This window comes from Callithrix jacchus, chromosome 5 (genome assembly GCF_049354715.1).
Source record: "Callithrix jacchus isolate 240 chromosome 5, calJac240_pri, whole genome shotgun sequence".
Taxonomy (NCBI): Eukaryota; Metazoa; Chordata; class Mammalia; order Primates; family Cebidae; genus Callithrix; species Callithrix jacchus.
Genome location: NC_133506.1, coordinates 2,482,853 through 2,509,572, shown reverse-complemented (window position 1 = coordinate 2,509,572; position 26,720 = coordinate 2,482,853). Strand labels below are relative to the sequence as shown.

The 26,720-nt window shown below is 50.0% G+C and overlaps 1 protein-coding gene across 3 annotated transcripts in view; it reads right to left on the bottom strand.

Moving 5' to 3' along the window:
- The window catches only part of MTCL2 (microtubule crosslinking factor 2), an 89,433-nt gene that overhangs the window by 6,710 nt on the left and 56,003 nt on the right, over window positions 1-26,720 (bottom strand). For 2 of the 3 annotated variants that reach the window (XM_035297986.3, XM_035297987.3), the window contains 8 exons: window positions 24,733-24,858; window positions 22,988-23,218; window positions 20,098-20,202; window positions 19,006-19,173; window positions 16,567-16,818; window positions 11,250-11,321; window positions 8,624-8,694; window positions 4,339-5,689 (listed from right to left, as the gene is read on the bottom strand). In XM_035297986.3, the coding sequence (XP_035153877.2) occupies window positions 4,339-5,689; window positions 8,624-8,694; window positions 11,250-11,321; window positions 16,567-16,818; window positions 19,006-19,173; window positions 20,098-20,202; window positions 22,988-23,218; window positions 24,733-24,858 (2,376 nt within the window). The remainder of the gene's footprint in view (window positions 1-4,338; window positions 5,690-8,623; window positions 8,695-11,249; window positions 11,322-16,566; window positions 16,819-19,005; window positions 19,174-20,097; window positions 20,203-22,987; window positions 23,219-24,732; window positions 24,859-26,720) is intronic. The other variant, XM_035297989.3, reaches the window with a different exon arrangement.

Here is a 26,720-nt window from a genome sequence, read left to right as displayed (position 1 = left end):
TGGGAGGCTGAGGCACAAGAATCGTTTGAGCCTGGGAGGCAGAGGTTGCACTGAGCTGAGATCGCACCACTGCACTCCAACCTAGGTGACAGCGAGACTCCGTCTCAAAAAAAAAAACAAAAAAAACTGACATGTATATTCTCCCTAACGTGGGTGGACCTCATCCAGTCAGTTGAAGGCTTGAACAGAACAAGAGGGCCTACTCTCCCTCAAGTAAGAGAATTCCTCTTGCCTGACAGCCTTCAGACTGAGACACTGGCTTTTTTCCTGCCTTCAGACATTTATTTATTTATTTGTTTAATTAACTTATTTATTTATGAGACTGAGTCTCACTCTGTTGCTCAGGCTGGGGTGCAGTGGTCCAATATTGGCTCACTGCTTCCTCAGTTCAAGCAATTCTCATGCCTCAGCCTCCTGAGTATCTGGGACTATAAGCATTCGCCACCATGCCCACTTAATTTTTCTATTTTTTTAGTAGAGATGGGGTTTTGCTATGTTGGCAAGGCTGGTCTCAAACTCCTGACCTCAAGTGATCCACCCACCTCAGCCTCCCAAAGTGCTGGGATTACAGGCATGAGCCACTGTGCCTGGTCCTTCCTTCAGACTTTAACTGAAACATCTGCTCTTTCTAGGTTACTGAGCTATTGGCCTTTGGACTGAAACTCAATGACCAGCTTTCTTTTTTTTTTTTTACCTTGAGACGGATCTTGCTCTGTTGCCCAGGCTGGAGTGCGATAATGCAATCTTGGCTCACTGCAACCTCTGCCTCCTGGGTTCAAGAGATTCTCATGCCTTAGCCCCCTAAGTAGCTGGGACTACAGGCGCCTGCCACCACACTTGGCTATTTTTTTTTTATTTTTAGTAGAGACAGGGTTTCACCATGCTGGCCAGGCTGGTCTCAAACTCCTGACCTCAGGTGATCCACCTACCTCGACCTCCCAAAGTGTTGGGATTACAGGCGTGAGCCACCGTGCCAGGCCAAACTTAACAGTTTTTAAAAAACGTACAAAAAATAGGCTGGGCACAGTAGCTCACACCTATAATCCCAACATTTTGAGAGGCTGAGGCAGGCAGATCACCTGAGGTCAGGAGTTCGAGACCAGCCTGGCCAACATGGTGAAAACCCATCTCTGCTAAAAATACAAAAATTAGCTGGGTGTGGTGGCTCAGGCCTTTAGTCCCAGCTACTTGGGAGGCTGAAACAGGAGAATTGCTTGAACCTGGGAGGCAGTGGTTGCTCGTACCGCTGCATTCCAACCTAGGCGACAGAGTGAGACTCTGTCTCAAGAAAAAAAAACAGTTACAAAAATAGAAAGAAATATATTTTTTCTTTTTTGGAGACAGGGTTTCCCTTTGTTGTCCCAGCTGGAGTGCAGTGGCTTTAAGGATTTTCCCTCCTCAGTCTCCCAAGTAGCTGGGGCCACAGGCACGCAGCACCACCATGCCTGGATTTTTTTTTTTTTTAAGATGGAGTTTCGCTCTGTTGCCCAGGCTGGAATGCAATGGTGCAGTCTCGGCTCACTGCAACCTCCATCTCCCGGGTTCAAGCAATTCTCCTGCCTCAGCCTCCCAAGTAGCTGGGATTACAGGTGCCTGCCATCACACTGGGTTAATTTTTGTATTTTAAGTAGACACAGGGTTTTACCATGTTGTCCGGGCTGGTCTTCAACTCCTGACCTCAAGTGATCTGCCTGCCTTGGCCTCCTAAAGTGCTATGATTACAAGAATGAGCCACTGCTCCCGGCCTTTTTTATTTTGTTAATGTAGAGATGAGTTCTCGTCATGTTGCTCAGACTGGTCTTGAACTCCTGGCTCAAGTGATCTGCCCACCTCCATCTCCCAAAGTGTTGGAATTAGAGACATGAGCCACTGTGCCTGGCCAAAATAGGAATAAATATTTAAAAGATGTTTTTAAATGGCAGCCAGCTGAGTGAGAGTAGAGAAGAGTAAAGCACTCACCACACACTGCTGGAGGCTGTAGAAATGGTATATTTTTGAGAAACAATTTGGCAATATTTATCAAGTAACTTTAAAACATTTATTTTTTCATCCTTTAATCCCATTTAATCTGCAACTTACAACTAAGGAAATAGTCTGAAATGTGAAATAAAATGGGTTTTGCACTAAGATGTTCACCACAATATTATTTACACTAGAGAAAAACTTGAAGCCATTCAAATGTATAATAATAGAAAAGTAGAATGTTTGCTCGGCGTGGTGGCTCACTCCTGTAATCCCAGCACTTTGGGAGGCAGAGGCAGGCAGATCACGAGGTCAGGAGATGGAGACCATCCTGGCCAACATGGTGAAAACCCATCTCTGCTAAAATATAAAAAATTAGGTGGGCATGGTGACGGGCACCTATAGTCCCAGCTACTCAGGAGGCTGAGGCAGGAGAATCGCTTGAACCTGGGAGGTGAAGGTTCCAGTGAGCCAAGATCATGCCACTGCATTCCAGCCTGATGACAGCGAGACTCCATCTCAAAAAAAGAATAAAATTAGAATGTTTGAGTCCATCACAGCCCATTGCACACAGAGCCCTTCTCATGTCTTTGTGCCCCCACTGAGTCCACAGCAGACCACATGGTACCACTCCCAGCCACAGCTAACCGGAGCAAGGGGTACACTTGCCTCTAGTTGGACCAATCAGAGTTTCCTTCTTTCAGAAATGTGGAATTGGGAGAGAAGGATCTGTGTCAGTGTCTCCCAGTGGCTTGAGCTGGAAGATGTTATAAAGCCAGAGCTGGGACAGTCCACCCAGTCCTTGTGCAAATGCAACAGAGAGTCAGAGAGGGTGAAGCTTAAAAGACAGGATAGGAAGACAGGGAAAAGCTGCTGAGCTCTTCAGGTTCCTACTCTTTGGGTTTTATAAAATATGCCATCTGGCTGGGTGTGGTGGCTCACACCTGTAATCCCAGCACTTTGGGAGGCCGAGGTGGGCAGATCACCTGAGGTCAGGAGTTTGAGATCAGCCTGACCAACATGGAGAAACCCCATCTCTAAAAAAAAAAGAAAAAAAAATATGCCAGCCTTCAAACATATTTCCTTCCCTTTCTGCAAAGTTAACTTATATGCTTCCTAACATTCAAATAAGGCTCACTAATTAACTTAAAAGAAATTGATAGCAGGAGTGGGGTATGCAGCAAAAGATTCTAAGAGGGTATGTGAGCACTTAGGTGTGAAGTCTTGATGGGGTGGGGAAGTGGTATGCCTGCTAATGTTTAACAATTTGTTTTCCCGGAGTGAGAGGAAGAGGCCTGATTTGTAGTGTTTGCCGTTTTTATGCTTTAAGTCCTCCCACTGTCGCCAATCTCAAGGTACCAAGGTGATGTTAAACAGATGCTGACAACTGGCTGCCACAAGCCAAACAAGCTGGCTCCAGCACACCACCAGGTGGCAGGAGAGCAGTGGACAGGCCCCTTCCCTGGAGGGGATGCTGGCAGTCCCCGGTGGGTGGTGTGAAAACAGCAGGTTAAGCCATGTTCACTAGTCTTGTGGCATTTAGATCACGTGACCATTAGGTCTACATTGTTCGAGGTCTGGGACCTTCCAACTCTATCCCAGACCAGCATTAAGAACTTCCTGGGACATGTGGTCATGTCCCTGAATTTTTTGTTTTATTTATATTTTTATATTTATTATATTTTTTGAGATGGAGTCTTACCCTATCACCCAGGCTGGAGTGCAGTGGCATGATACCAGCTCACTGCAACCTTGGCCTGGGTTCAAGTGATTCTCCTGCCTCAGCCTCCAAAGCAGCTGGGAGTACAGGTACACGCCACCACACCTGGCCAATTTTTGTAATTTTGGTAGAGATGGGGTTTCACCATGTTGGCCAGACTGGTCTCCAACTCCTAATCTCAGGTGATCCACCTGCCTCGGCCTCCCAAGTTGCTGGGATTACAGGCATGAGCCACCTTGCCCAGCCCATATCTCTCAACTTAAAAACCAAAAAAGGGCCAGGTGCGGTGGCTCAAGCCTGTAATCCCAGCACTTAGGGAGGCCGAGGCGGGTGGATCACGAGGTCAAGAGATCAAGACCATCCTGGTCAACATGGTGAAACCCTGTCTCTATTAAAAAAAAATGCAAAAAAAATTAGCTGGGCACGGTGGCGTGTGCCTGTAATCCCAGCTACTCAGGAGGCTGAGGCAGGAGAACTGCCTGAACCCAGGAGGCGGAGGTTGCGGTGAGCTGAGGTCGCGCCATTGCACTCCAGCCTGGGTAACAAGAGCGAAACTCTGTCTTAAAAAAATAAACAAATAAATAAAAACCAAAAAAGCTTGGACCATATATACTAACTCCACCTCCCAAGATAAAGGACAGATCCCACCCACCTACCTCATTGGGAAGGACCATGGCTCCATCTCCGTCCCGCAGAACACCGTCCTTCCCCACCTGGGAGAGCATGGTGGTTCTGGCCTCCTCACTGCTGCCTGACTTGGCTGCCTTCTTGTTCAGGATCCTGGCCACCCCCTCCGGCTGATGGTAGCTGGCTGGGGAGAGGGGTTCTGGCTTCTTGGTGCCCTCTTCTCCTGCTGCCGAGGTGGGGCTTGGCGCCCGGCCGCACACATTCCGGAAGAACTCCTGCACGATGCCATACTTGGGAGGCTCGGGCTTGGCCCGCGTCTCACACATGCCCAGTTTCCAGACAGACTCCGTGCTCCCTGAGTGCTCCACCACACTGAAGAGGCTGGAGAGTCCATCGTTGATGTTTCTCAGTACAGGGCTGTCCCGTGTGGTGGTGGAGCGGGCCCAGGCTGAGCCGTTCTGCTTGCCCTGGTGCAGGTTCCACAGGCTGCGGTCCTTGCTGCTGTCCAGCTTGGATACGGACCGCCTCTGGAGCTTTGGTGAGCCATACTTGGGGGAGCAGCAGGGCCGCTCGATGCGCGAATGGACCTTGTCCAGGGAGGAGGAGATCTGCTTGCTGCGCACAGACACGAGCGAAGAGCTGCGGGGTGACCAGGCCTTGCCATGGAGGCTGCTGCGGGGTGGGTCAGTCTGCAGGCCCACGCTAACCGTGCGGATGGTCTGTGTGCCCACACTGGCCAGGCCCACCGTCTGGCTGGACGTGCTCTTCACTTTCCTCTCCAGTGAGCCCGAGCGCATGGCCTGGCGCACGCAGTTGGTGATCTCCTTCATGTCGTCACTCATGTTGCCCGACATCTCGAAGTCATGCAGGGCCGCTGGGAAGCCAGGCCCGGCCGCCGAGGGGCTGCCCCCTGAGCCTCCGTCCAGGCGCTGCCGTGAGAAGTTGCAGAGCCACCGACCATAGGAGCTCTCAGCCAGCCCATCGGCCTCGGCCGACTCTTTGGGCTTGGCTGTGGTGAAGAGGAAGCCGGGCTCAATAATGATCTTGCCCCCTTTGTCATGAACCACAGGGACTCCCAGGCGCCGGGCCACCGGGGGGCTATAGTAGACTCGGATACCCGTCTTGTCAGGAGCCGTATAGCTACGCTGCATCTGCCTCCCTGGGGGGTCCTGACAGGCCAGGGCACCCAGGTGGTTGCAGTCCCTCGAGGAGAGCCCAGGCTTCTCCTTGGTGTCTTTCTCTGGATCCCCTGGTTCAGAACTCACAAAGCCAAAGGCAGTGTTGTTAGGCAGCTTCTTGCCCCGGGCGTCTCCACCAGCAAGGTAGGGGGAACAGTCCAGCAAACTTTCAAACTCAGACATGGAAGAAACAGATTTGGTCCTACAAAGGGCAGAGGAGGAAACACAGTTATGAGTGGAAATAACAATGAGTACATACTCTGGTCTACCATCCTGGTCCGGGTGCTGTCTGACGGCAGAGACCAGGACTGTCTTGTTCACCTCGTTTTCTTTAAATTTTTTTTTTTTTTTTTTGAGACGGAGTTTCGCTCTTGTTACCCAGGCTGGAGTGCAATGGCGCGATCTCGGCTCACCGCAACCTCCGCCTCCTGGGTTCAGGCAATTCTTCCCCCTCAGCCTCCTGAGTAGCTGGGATTACAGGCACACGCCACCATGCCCAGCTAATTTTTTGTATTTTTAATAGAGACGGGGTTTCACCACGTTGATCGGGATGGTCTCGATCTCTTGATCTCGTGATCCACCCACTTTGGCCTCCCAAAGTGCTGGGATTACAGGCGTGAGCCACTGCGCCCGGCCCTTAAATTTTTCTTTTGAGATATAGTCTCACTCCATTGCCCAGGCTGGAGTGCAGTGGCGTGATCTCGGCTCACTGCAACCTCTGCCTCCCTAGTTGAAGTGATTCTCCTGCCTCAGCCTCTCAAGTAGCTGGAATTACAGGTGTGCACCAGCACTCCCAGCTTATTTTTGTATTATTAGTAAAGACAGGGGGTTTTGCCATATTTGCCAGGCTGGTCTCGAACTCTTGACCTCGTGATCCACCCGCCTCAGCCTCACAAAGTGCTGGGATTACAGCTGTGAGCCACCGTGCCCGGCCTTGTTCATCTCTTGTAGAAGATGTTGTTGGTGTCCAGCCCCACATTGTCTGCAATTTTCTTTTTTTTTTTCCCAAACACATCTTGGTATGTCACCCAGGCTGAAATGCAGTGGTGCAATAGTTCACTGTAGCCTCAAACTCCTGGGCTCAAGTGGTCTTCCCATTTCAGCCTCCAGAGTAGCTGGGACTACAGGTGTGCACCACCACGCCTGGCTAACTTTTTTTTTTTTTTTTTTTTTTTTTGAGACAGAGTCTCGTTTTGTCACCCAGGCTGGAGTGTAGTGGCATGATTTTAGCTCACTGCAACCTCTACCCCCTGGGTTCATGCGATTCTCCTGTCTCAGCCTCTGGAGTAGTTGGAATTACAGGCGTGCACCAGCATGCCTGGCTAATTTTTGTATTTTTGGTAGAGGTGGAGTTTCACCATGTTGGCCAGGCTGGTTTGGAACTCCTGACCTAAAGTAATCCACCCACCTTGACCTCCCAAAGTGCTGGGATTACAGGCATGAGTCAATGCTCTCGGCCTAATGCCTGGGTTATTAAAAAAATTTTTTTGTAGAGATGGGGGTCACCCTGTGTTGCCCAGGCTGGTCTCAAATTCCTGGCCTCAAGCAATTTTCCTGCCTCTGCCTCTCAAAATGCTAGAATTATAGGCATGAGCCACTGTACTTGGCTTCTCTCTGCACTTTCACCTATAAACCTAAAACTGCATACTAAACCATTCTCCACCTGATGGCTTTTTTTTTCTGCCTGTGGGATCATACTTGACCTTCACATAGAAGACGCTAGACCCAGCACTTTGGGATGCCGAGGTGGGCAGATCAAGAGGAGGGAGTTCAAGACCAGCCTGGCCTACATAGTGAAACCCCATCCCTACTAAAAATACAAAAATCAGCTGAGTGTGGTGGCACACACCTGTAACCCCAGCTACTTGGGAGGCTAAGGTAGGAGAATCGCTTGAACTTGGGAGGCGGAGATTACAATCAGCCAAGATCCCCCAGCTACTTGGGAGGCTGAGGCAGGAAAATTGCTTGAACATGGAAGGCAGAGGTTGCAGTGAGCTAAGAATGTACCATTGCACTGCAGCCTGGGAGACAGAGCAAAACTCCATCACAAAACAAAAAACAGAAGCTAGAAATAGCATAGAATTAATGCCCCTAAACACAGCCCTAAAAACAGGTGGGATATGGCAAGCAAGTTCCCCAACCTCCTGTTCCTCAGGTGGGAAGATGCTAAGCTGCGTGTTCTGCTCTGGCTCCCTGCGTTCCTCCGAGAGCCTGAACTCCAACTGCCCATGGGATAACTCTGCTGAAGCTCCTTTTAGCGGCTGCTTTCCCTTTCTGGTTTCACTTCCAGTGTTTCCTGAAAATCTGTCCCAGATACACATTTGCACTTAAATTCTTGTCTCAGGGTTTGTTTATGGGAGAACCCAAACTAAGATGCCATGAAACTCCTGGCACACATGTTGCCTGAATCACTGAACATGCCAGGCATACGGAAGTAGGTTACATGTGTCAGACCACTCTGATAACTCTAAGAGGCAGCTCCTATCATCCCCACTAGAGAGAGGTGGGAAGAACTGCTCAAGGTCAAGATCATAGAGCTAGAACTGGCAGGGCTGGCATTCAAACCTGGCCCTCTGACTCCACAGCCTGTCCTGCCTGCCTTGCTTCTGGGCTGGTCTGATGGCAGCTTGGGTTCTGTTTCCCTTATTCCTTTCACGGGCTTCCTAGCAGTGAAGACATGGTCCTTATGCTCTTGGGGTAGGGGTCTCCTTGGCCACAGCACAGGACTGGGCCCAAAGGATGCTGCTCAGTAATTCCAGGAACGGAGGTCCATCTTAACTCCTAACTCTGGAGACAGAGAGAAGAATCCCAAGAGGAAGTAAACGGTTTGTTTCCAGCAAGGATGTGCTGGGGCCTGTCTTCCATGTCGGGAATCAACACGCAGAGGCCTGAATTCCCACTGCCCCAAGCTTTCCAGCTCCTGAGTAGGTTCCAAAGAAACTATATCGCCATGCTTTCCCAACTCGGATACAGTGTGGTGGTGGCAGGAAGAGGGGCAAAGAGGCGGGGTGCAGCTGCAGCAAAAGCGGGCAGAGTGGGTGCGGGGCACAGCAGGGGGCGGAGGGGGCGGGGCTGTGGGTGGAGGGGGGCTGCGGGGCGGGCAGAGAGGTGGAGCAGGGGGCCCGGATGTAAGCACCTCTTTAGACTGTTTCCTCCAAGTTCAACTTCGGAAACAGCCTCCTTGTCGTGGATCTTCTCACTGCGTGTCTGTCAAGGAAGAGAGACAGGAAGGGTCAGTTCTGGCCACCAGAGCTCTAAGGACATGGAACAGGAGACCAGCCTGGACCTCAACTCCTGAATCTCCTCATCTGGAGAGCAGGAATGCCGTCGTCAATTATCTGGCTGCACTACACCTAACACCTCCACTATATGTGATCCAGGCTGGGCCAGAGATGACTTAGAATTTAATCCAAAGGTGGTGACTGTAACAAAGCATCCAGTAGCTCACTGTTCAGTTGGTGGTGACAGCAGCAACCCAGCAGCTACTGTTCTGGGGTAGGCTTGTCTTCTCTGTCCTCACCCTCAGCCCCTCACTGAGTCCAGTCCCTGGGTTTTCTTCTTCCTTTCCTTCTTCTTTTTTTTTTTTTTTTGAGACAGGGCCTCTCTCTATCACTCAGGCTGGAGCACAGTGGCACGATCTCAGCTCACTGCAACCTCCCTCTCCCAGGTTCAAGTGATTTTCCTGCCTCAGTCTCCTGAGTACCTGGGATTACAGGCACCCACCACCACACCTAGCTAATCTTGGTATGTTTAGTAGAGATGGGGTTTCCCGATTTTGGCCAGCCTAGTCTCAAACTCCTGACCCCAAGTGATCTGCCTGCCTCAGCCTCCCAAAGTGCTGGGATTACAGGTATAAACCACTGTGGCCAGACTTCTTTTTTCTTTTTTTCCCCCCGAGATGCAGTCTTGCTCTGTTGCCCAGGCTAGAGTGCACTGGCGTGATCTCAGCTCACTGCAACCTCTGCCTCCCAGGTTCAAGCAATTCTCCTGCCTCAGCCTACCGGGTAGCTGGGATTACAGGCATGCTCCACCACACCCAGCTAATTTTTGTATTTTTAGTAGAGACAGCGTTTCATCATGTTGGCCAGGCTTGTCTCGAACTCCTGACCTCATGATCTGCAAACACCTGAGCCTCCTAAAAGTTCTGGGATTACAGGCAATGAGCCGCTGTGCCCAGCCTTCTTTTTTCTTTCAAAGAAGAGTCTCACTATGTCACCCAGTCTAGAGTGCAGTGGCACGATCTTGGCTCACTGCAACCTCCACCTCCCAGGTTCAAATAATTCTCCTGCCTCAGTCTCTCTAGTATCTGGGATTAATGGGGCATGCCACCACGCTCGGCTAACTTTTGCATTTTTTTAGTAGAGATGGGGTTTCGCCATGTTGGCCAGGCTGGTCTCGAACTCCTGACCTCATGATCTGCAAACACCTGAGCCTCCTAAAAGTTCTGGGATTACAGGCAATGAGCCGCTGTGCCCAGCCTTCTTTTTTCTTTCAAAGAAGAGTCTCACTATGTCACCCAGTCTAGAGTGCAGTGGCACGATCTTGGCTCACTGCAACCTCCACCTCCCAGGTTCAAATAATTCTCCTGCCTCAGTCTCTCTAGTATCTGGGATTAATGGGGCATGCCACCACGCTCGGCTAACTTTTGCATTTTTTTAGTAGAGATGGGGTTTCGCCATGTTGGCCAGGCTGGTCTCGAACTCCTGACCTCATGATCTGCAAACACCTCAGCCTCCTAAAAGTTCTGGGATTACAGGCAATGAGCCGCTGTGCCCAGCCTTCTTTTTTCTTTCAAAGAAGAGTCTCACTATGTCACCCAGTCTAGAGTGCAGTGGCACGATCTTGGCTCACTGCAACCTCCACCTCCCAGGTTCAAATAATTCTCCTGCCTCAGTCTCTCTAGTATCTGGGATTAATGGGGCATGCCACCACGCTCGGCTAACTTTTGCATTTTTTTAGTGGAGATGGGGTTTCGCCATGTTGGCCAGGCTTGTCTCGAACTCCTGACCTCAAGTTATCAGGCCACCTCAGCTTCCCAAAGTGCTGGGATTGCAGGCATGAGCTACTGCACCTGGCCTTGCACTGGTTTTCTGAACTACATCACCATTGTCTGCTTTTGAGCCCCCAATAAAATCCTCTCCTGTCTCAGCTCCCCAGAATAGGTATGTATTTGCAACCAAGTCTCCTGACTGATGGACCACTGCCTCCGGCTGTTGTAGGATGGAGTGGGGCAATGTGAAGGGCCTGTGCATTCACTGTTTGGTTATTCATTGGGTGCTATATGGACAGTGCACCTGAGGCTTATGGACAAACTTCAACCATGTGACCTTATTGGTCTCCATACCAGGAGGTATGAACATGGGATTCTTATTTCCCAAGGCAGAACATGGGATTCTTATTTCCCAAGGCAGAACATGGGATTCTTATTTCCCAATCAGGCAACTGGGGCTCAGAGGGAGACTGACTTATGCAAAATCACACGGCTATTTCGAGGCCCTGCTTTTCATAGGGGCAAAAGTGAAACCAACATGGGCCTGGGGTTTCTCCCTCAGAGTTGGCAGAGGCTCGATCCTCCTCAAGTTCCAAACCACAGGCAGGAACTATGAGATACAGACCCTAGGGCTGAGGAGCCCAAGGTGCAAGGGTGTGACCTATGAGACAGGGTTAGCAACTTAGCAACTTCCTATCATGTCCCCCATAAGCAGGGACCTTTCCGGCATAGTCAGGAGCCAAGAGAACATGGCAGCAGCTGCCCTACTCACCTCCTTCCAGCTGTTGTCCTGTTTCTCCAGCTCTGAGTGCTTCAGGACCCAGGGGTCAGCAGCCTTCTGCAGCTGGGCAAGGGCAGAGAGGGTGGGTTGGTAATGGGCAAAGCTGGTAAGCAGGACCCTGCTCTGAGCAGGGCCACTCCCCAGATTCCACTCTGCAGCCCACAGAACCTACATCATATGGACCAGGGGCCACCTTCTCAGTGGGTAGCAGCTCAGAGCACCCCCTCCCACCCACCAGGTGGATTTGGAAAATGATAATAAAAGGAACTACTTGCAGACATCCGTCTAGATGTCATTATACCTAATACAGTAACAGCCATTACTGTGTGAATTCATGGTACAATTCGCAGAACAGCTACACTAGCTAAACAGTAGCTATATCCCATCAGAGTGGCAAAAAGACCCAGGCACCCCTGCTGCTCTATCCACAGTGGTCATCACTCATGGATCCCAGCAGTCTTTCCTGGTGGGCCTTGAGATGGCCTCTGGTTCCCTCCCCTCTTGGAGTTCTATCACCTCTAGGTGGCCTGTGATGGAACCCATCTCCTATAAACACATTAGTTAATTTTTTTTTTTTTTTTTTTTTTGAGACAGAGTCTTACTGTGTTGCCCAGACTGAAGTGCAGTGGTGCGATCTCGGCTCACTGCAACCTCTGTCTCCTGGGTTCAAGGGATTCTCCTGTCTCAGACTCTCAAGTAGCTGGGACTACAAGCCCTTACCACCATGCCTGGCTAATTTTTGTATTTTTAGTACAGACGGGGTTTCACTATGTTGGCCAGGCTGATCTTAATCTCCTGACTCAGGTGATCCACCTGCCTCGGCCTCCTAAAGTGCTGGGATTACAGGTGTGAGTCACTACGCCTGGCCACATTAATTTAATCCTCACAGAAACTGTGTATGGTGGGTGTTCCTACGGTTATTCCCATTTAACAGATGAAAGCATCAAGACTAAGAGGTCAGGCAGCTGAATGAGTGAATGATCGTAACAATGGTGTAGCATATCTCATTGTTGGTGGCTCCATCTGTGCCATGTGGCACTACAACCTTCCCTGGAGGATTGCCTTGGGCAACCAGAACCCAATCACTGTCAATGGTGGACAAAGCCAGGGGTCCAAAAGACTGGCACAAAAGGCAGATCCCTCGCCTTAAGATGGACCAAACTGTGGGGTGATTTACTGTTTACACCCCGGGCATGCCATCAGATAAGGCCAAGGGCAGACTTCTTCTGCAGGCTTATCTTGCATGGTTTCTTCTCCTTCCCCATGCTGGCTCCATCTGTTAACAAATTGCTTACACACAGGGTAACCAACGCGTCTTAGCTTGCCCAGGACTTTCTCAGTGTTTGTACTGAAAATCCCACATCCTAGAACCCTCAGTTCTGAAAAAACTAGGAGGCTATGACTGACACTATTCTAATTTTAAAAGTCAAAGTCCAGGGGATGCCCTCAGTCCCAAGCCAGCCAGCATGGCTTGGTCATCTCACTTGTACTTGAATCCATGTTTAGGGCTTTGCTTCTAGGAACCCAATATGAGACAAACAGTATTAAGGGCAACAATGAAAATAACACTAGGCCACATGTGGCAGCTCACACCTATAATCCCAGAACTTTGGGAGGCCAGGGTGGGAGGATCACTTGAGCCCAGCAGTTTAAGACCAGCCTGGGCAACATGGTGAAACCCCATCTCTACAAAAAAAATACAGAAGTTAGCCAGGCGTGGTAGAGTGTGCCTGTCATCCCAGCTACATGGGAGGCTGAGGTGGGAGGATCACTTGAGCCTGGGAGGTGGAGGTTGCAGTGAGCTGAGACGGCACCACTGCGTTCCAGCCTGGGTGACTGAGCAAGACCTCATCTCAAAATAAGAGAAAAAAGGAAGAAGAAAGGAAGAGAAAGAAAGGAAAGTAGGAAAGCAGGAAAGGAGGGAGGTAGGGAGGGAGGAAGAATGAAGGAAGGAAGGAAGGAAGGAACGAACGAACAAATGCACGCTAACATCAGTGAACAGCAATGACAGATGTAGACCACAGAATCAAACCAAACCACAGACCGGAGTGAGTCTAGGAAGCACTTTAAATCTTGTGGCTATCTCACTTTATTTCCATAGCTGCCCTGTAAGATGGGAAGGTCATGTATGGTCATCCTTATTTTACAAATGAGGCCCAGAGATCAGAGGTGACTTGACTGGGGACTCCTGGTCAGAAGCTCTTTCCCACCAGCCACTCTGCTGCTTTCACCAGGCTGGCTTAATAATCAGTTCAGAGTGAGGAAGAATGCTGCTTTGGGGGATCTGGTTTATTTTATTTAACATTTTATTATTATTTTTTTTTTTTTGAGACAGTCTCTGTTGCTCAGGCTGGAGTGCAGTGGTGCAATCTTGGCTCACTGCAACCTCCACCTCCCAGGTTCAAGCGATTCTCCTGCCTCAGCCTCCCAAGTAGCTGGGACCACAGGTGCGTGCCACCATGCTGGGCTAATTTTTCTATTTTTAGTAGAGGCAGGTTTTCACCATATTGGTCCAGCTGATCTTGAACTCCTAACCTCGTGATCTGCCAGCCTCGGCCTCCCAACGTGCTGGGATCACAGGTGTAAGCCACTGTGTCCGGCTGGGGGATCTGGTTTAAAGTGCAGGAGGCAGAGGAATGTCAGAGAGACCTGGCTGGAGCTAGAGGGCTGGCAAGTCCCTGATATGAAAACATCAGGACATGGAATCTGTGCCCTGAGGAGCTCACAAGATCCACCTGTGGGTTGATATGTTCCCCCAGGAATGACATAAAGCTTGCTTCATAATTTCAAAATCATTTTAGAAATATTTTGTTGTTAATAAGAAGAAATTCTTCTTTTACAGACAGGAATTTGATTCGATGATGCAAACAGACGCATGCATCTGACCTGCTTTCCATGGGAACCTGGCTGGTTCTGGGATTTGTCAGTTATCTTGCCATCCTGCACTCCCCAAGCACAGGCTCCTAGCAGGTGTGAACCTCAAAGGACTGCTGTCCCTGCAGAAGAGTGGGCAGGGCCCAGAACCAGAACTTTCCAGATTTGGGAGTTCTGCCAGATTCTGGACCTATCCTTTCCTCACTTTACGACCTTGGGTAAATCATTTTGCCTCATCTGAAAAAGGGGTTTCGTGATAGTGATCCTGAGGGCTGTTGAAGTCCTGAAGATAACGTAGGAGGAGAGAGTAGGTAAGATCAATCAGCTCATGGAAAATGCTCACCGGTAGCAGAAGTCAGAGAAATGCAAATTAAAGCAATGAGAGCATTTCACACCCTAACTTGGGCAGACATTTCAAAGACTGGTAATCACAAGAACTGGCAAAGATAAAGCAAAAAGAAACTTCTTGTCCTTCTCACTGTGCGGCTGGTGGGAGTATACATGGGCATAGCCTTTCTAGAAGGCGGCTTGGCAGTTACCGTCAACTATAAATGCACATGCCCTTGAATTTAGCAATTTCACCTCTAAGAATCTATCCTACTGAAATAGTCATGTATGTGCAGAAATATATGTGTGGAGATATTCACTGAGGCACAACTTGAATTTTTTTTTTCTTTTTTTAGATACGAAGTCTTGCTCTGTTGCCCAGGCTGCAGTGCAGTGGAATGATCACAGCTTACTGCAGCCTCTACCTCCTGAGCTCAAGCAATCCTCCCACCTCAGGCTCCCTTGCAGCTGGGACTGTAGGCACACACTGCCACATCCAGCTTCAGGGACAAGTTTTGAAAATGAAAAACCAAAAACAATGTAGATTTCATCACTGGATAACAAATCATAGCATCTCCACACTAGGAACACCGGGCAGCAGTCACACTGGACGAGGAAGGTCTCTATTCCCTTCTGTGAACAGATCTTCATGAAAGAGGCAAAGTATAGATAACATCTACATTACAATTTGATTAATGATTAAAACACAAAACAAACCCCTGTAAATATAAATTTAAATAGCAAGAAAGGCCCAGCTACTCGGGAGGCTGAGGTAGCAGGATGGCTTGAGACCAGGAGCTCAGTCTCAGCCTGATCCATATAGTGAGACCTCATCTTAAAAAAAAAAAAATTTAATTAAAAAAAAAAAATGACAAGAGGGCTGGGAGTGGTGGCTCGCGCCTATAATCCCAGCACTTTGGGAGGCTGAGGCGGGTGGATCACCGGGTCAAGAGATCGAGACCATCCTGGTCAACATGGTAAAACCCCGTCTCTACTAAAAATACAAAAATTAGCTGGGCATGGTGGCGCGTGCCTGTAATCCCAGCTACTTGGGAGGCTGAGGCAGGAGAATTGCTTGAACCCAGGAGGCGGAGGTTGCCATGAGCCGAGATCACACCACTGCACTCCAGCCTGGGTAACAAGAGGAAAATTCCGTCTCAAAAAAAAAAAAAGACAAGAAAGGGATTGTGCTGAAATATGCCTTTGTAATACTGGACCTTATATAAAGATGAAGTCCTGATTTATGTAATTAAAATAAAAAATAAGGCCAGGCGCAGTGGCTCACACCTATAATCCCAGCATTTTGGGAGGCTGAGGTGGGAGGATCACTTGAGGCTAGGCATTTGAGACCAGCCTGGCCAACATGGTGAGACCCTGTCTCTACTAAAAACACAAAAATTGGCCAGTTGTGGTCACACACACCCGTAATCCCAGCTACTCATGAGGCTGAGGCACGTTAATTGCTTCAACCCCAGTGGCGGAGGCTGCAGTGAGCTGAGTGCGCACTGCACTCCAGCCTGGGTGACAGAGCGAGACTCTGTGTCAAATAAAGTAAATAAAAATTAAAGTGAAAGGGGAAAAGTCAAAATAAAGAGTGCAGCAGAGCGGCATATGGTAGGTGGTGGCTGGCTGCATGAAGTGAACTATAATGGGGAGTGATGATCAAAGACTGCTTTTCCTGTCCTCCTTTTGATTGAAGGACTCACAATTTTCCCATGGGGACCACTCTTAGTTCCTCCCTCTTGGTTCCTGGATTTGGGTAGGCTTCGGGGGTGGGTACATGACTCGTATCTGGCCAATCTAATGTAATTGCTAAGCTCTAAGATATGAGCATGAAACTGATGGTTGCCATATTTGGGAACGGCTAGTTTAAGAGTAAAGCTAGCACAAAGGAAAGCAGGCCTGACAGACTAAGGCAGACAGAAAGATCTAGTTCCCACTGCACTCTCTAAGTGCCTGGATCCAGCTATACCTGAAGGAGATACTGCACCAGACCTCTCTGGACGAGCACCTAGATCGGCTGTAGCTGAAGGAGATCCTGCTTCTGAATCATTTCTGTGGCAACTCTCCCTTGTGGGTGGAAGCAGCTGGCAGGTGCGAGCCTCACCTGGCTTAGGCGGTTCTGTAGGTCCTTCAACTGCTGCTCCACCTGCTGCTTCTCACCCTGCAGCCGCTCCACCAGCTGCAGCTTCTCCTGGCTCCAGTTCCGCTCACTGATCTGCAGCTGCCTCGTTAGCTCCATGACAGCGCTGTAGGACTCAGCCAGGAGGTGCTGCTGCTCCTCACGCTCCCTCTGTAGGGCTGCCTTCCAGTCTGGCCCTGCCCGCTCCCCGGCCCCCTTCCCTGCCTTCAGCTCCATCTGTGGGAAAGAAGCAGACTGGGCAGCTGGCACCAGGAGGCCACTCCTCTCGGCCCTCCTCTCTCCTTCCCTCCTGGGTGCCGGCAGTGGAAAAGGGGAGAGGTCTCCTCAGAATACCCCTCACCAGGGACTAACCCAGCTTAGTCCTCCTCACTCATAACTAACCCCTAATCCCTCCATGCAATAAGGGTTTGAAGAGCTCTTTTTTTTTGTTTTGTTTTGAGATGAAGTTTCGCTTTTGTTGCCCAGGCTGGAGTGCAATGACATGATCTCGGCTCACCGCAACCTCTGCCTCCTGGATTCAAGCAATTCTCGTGTCTCAGCCTCCCCAGTAGCTGGGATTACAGGCATGTGCCACCACACCTGGCTAATTTTTTGTATTTTTAGTAGAGATGGGGTTTCTCCATGTTGGCCAGGCTGGCCTCGAACTCCAAACCTCAGGTGATCCACCCACCTCGGCATCCTAAAGTACTGAGATTACAGGCATAAGCCACTGTGCCCGGCTAAAGAGCTCTTTCTTTAAACCAAGTTCTGTGCTGTGGGCTTTTCAGGGATGATGTCAGTATCCTCATGAAAACTCTGCAAGATTACTATCGGTATCCATATTTTATAGAGGAGGGAGAGGTTCAAAGGGGTTATTTGGTCACACAGCAACATCATGGCATGGTTCCTAGTCATTGCTTCTTATGATATCCCATTAACTCTTACCAGCAGTATGGGTTTGGGTTGATGGGGAGCATGTTTTATAACCCCTCCTAGCAAGCTGGGGGCCTCGCCTTGCCTCCCACAGGCCTGCATGGGGACATGCACACAGTCACAAACATATGTGCAGTGGTCACTCCAGCAAGATGGCTTTCTCGGCCCTTGACTTCAGGGTGGCAGGAAGGGGAATGTGCAACCTTTAGACTCAATGTCCCCTTTTATCCCCAGTGGGCTGGTCAGGTTCTTGGTGGGAGGAGCACCTGAAATGCCCAGGTCTATAGGGACAGTGGGTACAACCGACACCGTGGAACGTGCAGATGGAGGGAGCTGAGATCTGCAGAGAGGGTTAGGAGGGGAGTAGTGGCCCCAGGAAGTATCCAGGAGACTGTGAGCAGTGGGAAGAAGGTGGAATTGGGGCTGGGTGCGGTGGCTCATACCTGTACTACCAGCACTTTGGGAGAGTGAGGTGGGCAGATCACTTAAGATCCGAAGTTCGAAATTAGCCTAGCCAACATGGTGAAACGCTGTCTCTACTAAAAATATGAAAATTAGCTGGGCGTGGTGGCATGCCACCTGTAATTCCAGTTACTTTGGGGGCTAAGGCAGGAGAATCACTTGAACCGGGGAGGTGGAGGTTGCAGTAAGCCAAGATTGCACCCCTGCTCTCCAGCCTTTGAGAATGAGACTCCATCTCAAAAAACACACACACACAAATGGAGGCAGAATTGGGGTCACAGGGAGCCAGGGGTTAGAGGTTTGGGGGAGCAAGGGTCAGTCTGCCACTTATTAGCTGAGTGACCTTTAGAGAGAAATTTAACTCCTCTGTGCCAGTTTTGTCATCTGTCCAGCAGAGACCATCGGAGTGTCTGCCTCCCAGGGGCTGGTGATACCCGGGAAGGCAGCTTACAGTAGGGGAAAGCTGGATGGAAGAAGCTGGAGCCCGAGCTGTGGGGTCAGATCATCCTCTCTGAGTGGGAGGAAGCCCACCCTCTCACATTTCAGGCCAAAGGAGAGCAGCAAGTAGCCCTCAAGCACACAACAGACACTGAATCCCCAGGGCTCCTGGTTAAGGCTCCTTTGGGCATGCTGAGGATTTGGGAGGGGAGGCCCCCAGTTTGAGTGGAGAGAGCAAAACAGAGCCAGGCAGCGGGGGCTAAGGGAGTGCTTGTGAGGAAAGGAAGGAGCAGATGAGAACAGCCGGCAGTGAGGCTGCACGCTGGCCTCACCTGTGAGCCCATGGTGCAACAGAGGTGCCTGTGATGCTCCTGTGCCTTTGTCAATCGCCCACCTTCCTTCCCTGCCCCATTCCCCACCGTTTCTGATACTCTTGCTGTGTGACTTTAGGAAAGTCTCTTGCCCTCTCTGGGCAAGCGAAGGGGTTCTTATTCCTCTAGGAGCATGGCCTTGGCATCCTACTCCCAGATCCAACAGCTAAAGGCCTGGCTGAGGGCAAGGGGAGAGGCCTCTGACAGGTGGGAGGCTCACCTGGGTGGTATGACCTTTGAGCTCTGCCCGCTCTGTCTCCCAGGTAGCCTTGGCCTTGGCAAACTGTTGCTGAAGCTCCGTCAGACCACGGCGTTCATCTCGGAGCAGCCAGCACAGCTCCTTCAGCGTCACCTTCATGTCGGCCAGTGTCTTGACGTACTCATTGGGCTGCAGGCAAAGCCTGAGTCAGGAGCCTCCGGGGGGTAGGGGGGGAGCCTGGGCTCAGAAAACTCACCTAGAAGTCCAGCTCTGACTCTACAAGGCCTTGGGCAAGTCCCACGACCTCTCTAGGTCATCTCACCCATAAAATGGGAAGGACAAGCCCAGCCCTGCTACCTCCTAGGCTGACATGAGTCCCAAATCTGACACTAACAAAATCCTGCAGTTACAGTAATCATTACTCAGCCTAACTCTGAGCTGAATCATCTGGCTGCTTCTTCAAGGCTCGGCGGGTCTGAGCTTTGGGTCTTTCTCCTCACTCAGGATCTGCCTCTCTGATCCACTGCAGGCCAGATGTGGGGTCTAATGCATGAGACCCTCAGTTTGCCTGACTCCATCCCAAATCTTCTCTCCCCCTATCCCATCCCTACCCCAGCTCACCATGTGTGACCCTGTGATCCTGACCCCACTGCTCTCTCTGACTTATGGCTTGATTTGAGGGTTCCTGACCCTAGACAACGAGGCCCCTCTTCAGATGACCCTAGCCTGATGTCCTTGCCCTCACCCTACTCAATACCAAGCCATATTCAATACTGGAATACCTTGCCACAACTCTAGCATACATAGTTCTCTTGGTCAAGAATAGTCTTTCCCCCATTCTCCATTAGGTAAACTATACAACCTTCAAAATCCACCAACCATGACCCCTTCTCTGTGATACTGTCCCTTATACTCCAAAGAGAATTAATTGCTGTCTTGCTTATGATCCCACAGTCCATCATCTGGACTCTGTCACTGTCCCGGGAAGACCAGGCAATAACCCTCTGCAGCTCCAGTGTCCAGGAATGGAGTCAGAGAAAGCAGGAATTGATCACTGAGCAGACCAAAGGAATGAATGGACACAACAGGACAGGGAAGGGGCTGGGGACACACCGTGTTCTGGGTCCAGCTGTCCCCTGTGCAGGCCTTGTTATCAGAATGCTGAGCGTTTATCTCCTCTTCCTCCATCAGCAGGTACAGCTCCTTCATGCTGTTCACCTGTTTGTTAAAAACCATGCTTAGGCCAGGCGCAGTGGCTCAAGCCTGTAATCCCAGCACTTTGGGAGGCTGCGGCGGGTGGATCACGAGGTCAAGATATCAAGACCATCCTGGTCAACATGGTGAAAACCCGTCTCTACTAAAAATGCAAAAAATTGGCTGGGCATGGTGGCGTGTGCCTGTAGTCCCAGCTACTCGGGAGGCTGAGGCAGAAGATTTGCCTGAGCCTGGGAGGTGGAGGTTGCGGTGAGCCGAGATCGCGCCATTGCACTCCAGCCTGGGTAACAAGAGCAAAACTCTGTCTCAAAAAAAAAAAAAAAACATGCTTAACAGTGGGTGGGAAGTTTTCCCAAGTTTTAATTTCAACCTTGGGTACCATGTAGGTCAAGGAGCATGGCCGGACAGTCAGGTCCTCCTAGCCTCCCATGACATCTACTCTGCCCCAAAGACCAGGAAGCAGCCCTGACAATCACTCTGAAAGAACCAAGTTGACAGGCTGGGCCAAGGCAGGCACTGTGGGTGAAATGAAAAGGCCACAAGCACTCCCATGATGCTACATAAGGGCGACCAAAGGTTTGCGTGGACAGAAGGGACCTTGCTGGGTGGGGGTTGGATTTATTGCTGATGGATTCTGGGCAGGAGCCCAGGGCCAGCCAAGGAGATCAGGGACCTAGTGCAGGATGGAAATGTAGCAAAAGGAAGCGAGTCACCTTCTGTGCTCAAGCAATCCTCCTGCCTTAGCCTCCCCAGACGCTGGGATTCTAGGTGCAAGCTACTGTGCCCAGCATGATTACACTGATATCTTATTAACCATGCCTATTTTGGTAAATGTATATATTTCTTAACTATAGGCATATATGTTATGTAATTTTTGTGTCTTTTTTTTTTTTTTTTTTTAAGATAGAGTCTTACTGTGTCACCAGGCTGGAGTACAAAGGCATGATCTTGGCTCACTGCAACCTCTGCCTCCCAGGTTCAAGTGATTCTCCTGCCTCAGGCTCCCAAGTAGTTGGGACTACTGGTGCACACCACCACTGTCAGCTAATTTTTGTATTTTTAGTAGAGACAGCGTTTCACCATGTTGGCCAGGCTGGTCTCAAACTCCTTACCTCAAGAGATCTGCCCACCTTAGCCTCCCAAAGTGCTGAGATTACAGGTGTAAGCCACCGCACCTGGCCCATTTCCTATGTTTACACCCTATTTTCTTTTTTCCTAAAGTAAGTTTCTCTCTTTTACTCTAGGATATGGAAATGGCTAGAAAGGTTTTCATCAAATGTGGAGGGTTTGTCTGAGACAAACTGACTTAAAACATAGACTGTGTGGCCTGCAGGTCACTCGCTTAAGCTGAGCTTCATCCAGAGGCCTGTGAGGCTTCCAAACATCTGGGAGGGCTCCTGTTCCCAAACATCACAGAAGAGACACCTTCAGACAGGAGGCCCAAGGCAGATGCTCCCAGGGACAGCCCTGCTGGGCCCTTGAGCTTCCTCTCCCATGGGTGCCTCTGTGTCAGGCACTGCAGGGCCAGGGAAGCAGGGCGTGGGCCCATGGAATGGTGATAGAGACTCTCCCATGAGGCCCTGGGGAGGAGCTGGTGGCCTGCGAGAATGAGCCCCACTGAGATGGGGTGATGCAGGGTCTCACTGCACACTCAGGTCTGTCATGCCTGGTCCCTGGGGCATCTGGGCTCCTCTGGGGTACCCTTGATGGCGTATGTGGCAACTTGAGGCATGCCAGTGGTCCCTACTGCCTCTGGAAAGGGGCCTGCTTGGAGAGTAGCTTGGACCAGAGGAGGGCCAAGCCTGGGCTAGACTTGAGGCACCTGAACCCAGAAGGACAAGGCCAAAGTGAGCAATGTCAACTAAGATGAGTGGGACCAAGGTCTGACATCCTTACAAGTCCCCTTCTCCACGCTGCTGCTATGCTGATGACAGGAGGCAGGGGCTCTGAGCAGCAAAGGGTCCTGCACAGACTGGGGCATGAATGGGCCAGGTGGGTCCCTTCTAAGCTTCATACATTCTCAAAGCTCCACCCCACACGTTTCCTGCCACATCCTAAGACTACTGTACTATCACCAGTGTTTTTAAGCCAGCCCACTGCCTTTAGTTAAATAAACATATCTTTCAGCTTGGCGTGGTGGCTCATGCCTGTAATCCCAGCACTTTGGAAGGCCGAGGCAGGCAGATCACTTGAAGTCAGGAATTCAAGACCAGCCTGGCCAACGTGGAGAAACCGTCTCTACTAAAAATACAAAAATTAGCTGGGCATGGCGGCATGTGCCTGTAATCCCAACTACTCAGCAGGCTGAGGCAAGAGAATTGCTTGAATCCTGGAGGCAGAGGTTTCAGTGAGCTGAGATAGTGCCACTGCACTCCAGCCTGGGCAACAGAGTGAGAATTCTGTCTCAAAAAAAAAAAAATTCTAGGAAAGGGCACATGGGAGCCTCCAGGGCACTAAATATAAATGTATATTTGTACCTGATACTACTATGACAAAACCAGATTACGACATTCACCTTGATACCATGGCCGCCGAGGACTGCGTTAAAGACCTGCCAACCCCGAGGATCCTCTCTCCTGTTGGGGCCAGGACCAAGCTTGTCATCTTCCTCATGGTATCCCCAGCGAGCACCCTCTAATGCCCAGTAAAGGCCAACAAATGCAGGGAAGGAAGCCTGCAAGCTGATGGCAGGTATGTGAGCCTAGGAGCTGTGTCAATACCAGCTGGGTGTCCCTTCCTTGTCCCTCTTTCCACAGCCCACACGTCCCAGTCCCAGGCCCAATCTTACCTCGAGGAAGTCATCCCCCTCACTGGGCAAAACCTTGCCCTGCCGCCAGCGCTTGAGGAACCACCTGAGCTTCATGAAGAGCAGCAGGAAGTTGTGCTTGAACTGCTGGGACTCCTGCACCAACATGTTCTTCTCCTGGCTCCAGAATTTCTGCTCCAGCCTCCGCTGGAGGCTCAGACTCTGCAGCTCAAACTCCCGCCTCAGGAGCGCCCTCTGCTGGTCCTCCTTCAGCTGCGGGGGACAAGAGCTTGAGCAACCCTAGGACCCTGCCCTCTCCCCCACCCCATTTCCAGGCCACTGAACAGGGGCAGGGAGGAGAGTCTGGGTAGTGCCTGTGGGTGATTCCTGCCAGGGATCCCACCACGTGTGGTGCAATCTATTCAGATGAGCACTGCCCTTTGCTACCAGAGCCACGGTGACACATCAGTGAAGGAGCTGGGATTTGACCCTGGCTCTGACTGAAAAAACCATGACATCATATACTGAGTACCTCCTGGGCGCCAAATGTCTCACATGAACTTTCATGTTCAATGAGGAACTGGTGAGGGTGAACCTTGACAGCAGGGATGGGTGACACATAGAGAGCAGAAGGTGTGCCAGGGTTGAGAACGGCTGATGACTATGCACCACCCTAGGAAGCAATGCAGTGTCACGGCTAACAGAGGGACCTAGATTAGAGACCAAGCCCCGCTGAGGTCTAGATGTGCAACCCCGGGCAGAGTACTCCGTAAAATGGTGTTAAGGGAGGGCACGAGGATTCAAGGACATAATGGGTGGAAAGTGCATTGTACGGGGCCAGCACACAGTAAGGGCTTAACAAATGTTATTTCAGTACTATTATCTGTATTAGGAGCCAGGCCTGATGAGGGCACCATTTCATAAATGGGAGACTGAGGTCCTGGGAGAAAACAGGACTGGCCCCAGGTCCCACGCGCAGCCAGTGACAGCCCTGTCACACAGCTAATGTCCAACTGCAAGTACTGTAACATCCCAGCAGGGCACAGGGGCTGAACTCGGCTTTCCCCTGACATTCTTTTTTTGTTTGTTTGTTTTGAGATCACTCTCTTGCCCAGGTTGGAGTGCAGTGGTGTGATCTTGGCTCACTGCAACCACTGCCTCCCAGGTTCAATCAATTTTCTTGCCTCAGCCTCCCGAGTAGCTGGGATTACAGGCATGCACCATCATACCTGGTTAATTTTTGTGTTTTTTTTTTTGTTTTGTTTTGTTTTTGAGACGGAGTTTCGCTCTTTTCACCCAGGCTGGAGTGCAATGGCGCAATCTCGGCTCACCGCAACCTCCACCTCCTGGGTTCAGGCAACTCGGGAGGCTGAGTAGCTAGGTTTCCAGAGACGCGCCACCGTGCCCAGCTAATTTTTTGTATTTTTAGTAGAGACGGGGTTTCATCATTTTGACCAGAATGGTCTCAATCTCTTGACCTCGTGATCCACCCGCCTCAGCCTCCCAAAGTGCTGGGATTACAGGCTTGAGCCACCGCGCCTGGCCAATTTTTGTATTTTTAGTAGAGATAGGTTTTCACCATGTTGGCTATGCTGGTTTCAAACTCCTGGCCTCAAGTGATCCACCTGCCTTGGCCTCCCAAAGTGTTGGGATTACAGGTGTGAGCCACTGTGCCCAGCCTCCCCTGACATTCTTGATTTTGGAGGGCCCACAGATGCTCAAGGCCTCTGCCTCCAGCTCAGAGAGGCTGCAGGGATAGGTGCCTGGAAAGCGCGGGCACCACGCACCTGGACCATTTTCTGGTTGAAATTGTCGGCCTCCTCCTTTCGTAGCTGCCGCTCCTGGGAGAGCTGCTCTTGCAAACCCCGGAGGCTGTCATGGGCCTCAGCCAGCACCAGCTGCAGCTCCTTGATCTGCGGTGCAGACAGGGACAAAGATAATGAGGAGGAAGAGAGAGGAAGAAGTGGATAGAAATTGTGATCTGAGGATGACAGTGGTAGGGAAACAATGGGAAGTTGGACCCAAGCTGTCTAAGTACAAATCAGGCACAATGACTGTCCCCACCTCAGAGGGTTTTGTTACCAATAGAAGTTGATCTTTTCTCTGAAATTTATCTTAATAATGTACTGGGAAAACTGAGTTACTAAGTTTGATTCACAAAGATGTTCATTGTTTCATTGTTTATAATTGCAACATTTAGGAAACAACTTAGATACTAAATGATGGGAAGTAAAAGATGTTTAATAGATCTATACATATGTAACAATCCATTCAGTGGTACCCTTAAGGACAATGTCCTTTATTGTATGTATGTTATTATGTTATATTTCAACAGAAAGTTAAAAAACAAAACCAAAAAAGCTAGACCTCCATAGAAAAATATGTAAAGAACATGGACACACACACTAAATGTAAACAGTGGGAACTATGTAAAGATGTTCAGACCTTCAATCTTGACTTCCTTCTTTTTTTTTTTTTTTTTTTTTTTTGAGACGGAGTCTCGCTGTTATTACCCAGGCTGGAGTGCAATGGCACGATCTCGGCTCACCGCAACCTCCGCCTCCTGGGTTCACGCAACTCTCCTGCCTCAGCCTCCCGAGTAGCTGGGACTACAGGCGCGCACCACCGTGCCCAGCTAATTTTTGTATTTTTAGTAGAGATGGGGTTTCACTATGTTGACCGGGATGGTCTCGATCTCTTGACCTCGTGATCCACCCGCCTTGGCCTCCCAAAGTGCTGGGATTATAGGCATGAGCCACCGCGCCCAGCCGACTTCCTTCTTTATATCTTTATGCAATGCTGCTTAGGGGTTTTGTTATAGTTATTTATTATTTACAAAAACTATAGGATCTTTTTAAAAACGTAATAAAACTATAGTTTTGGGGGAAATTGAGTTTAAAAATATTTGTAGCTAAGCAGGCAAAACCGATCTATTCTGTTAGAAGTCGGATGGTTACTAGAAGAGAGTATAGGGAATTCTGGGGGCAGGTCATGCTGTGTTATCAATCTGAGTGTTGATGACATAGTAGCATTTAGTTCGTAAGAAGCAACTGAGCCGCCAACTTACAAGATGAGCACTTTACGTGTATTATACCTCAATAATTTTGGGTTTTTTTTTTTGAGATGGAGTCCTGCTCTGTCACCCAGGCTGGAGTACAGTGGTGTAATCTCAGCTCACTGCAACCTCTGCCTCAGGTTCAAGTGATTCTCCTGTCTCAGCCTCCCAAGTAGCTGGGACTATAGGTATGTACTACCATGCATGGGTAATTTTTGTAATTTCAGTAGAGATGGGGTTTCACCATGTTGTCGAGGCTTATCTCAAACTCCTGACCTCAGGTGATCCGCCTGTCTCAGTCTCCCAAAGTGCTAGGATTACAGGTGTAAGCCAATGCGCCCGGCCAAAATTTTTAAAAGTACTTCTAGTAACAGAGAAATGCGTATGCTGTCACATTAAGCAAGGGAAAAAAAGAAGGGAATGTCAGTCCCAAATTGTTTTTTTTTTTTTCTTTTTCTGAGACAGGATCTCATTCTGTCACCCAGGCTGGAGCGATGATGGCTCACTGTAGCCTCGACCTCCCAGGCTCAAGCAATCTTCCCACCTCAGCCTCCCGAGTAGCTGGGACTACAGGTGTGTACCATCACACCTGGCTAAATTTTATGTACTCTTTGTAGAGATGGGGTTTTGCCATGTTTCCCAGGCTCGTCTCAAACTCCTAGGCTCAAGCAATCTGCCCACCTTGGCCTCTCAAAGTGCTGAAATTACAGGATTGAGTCA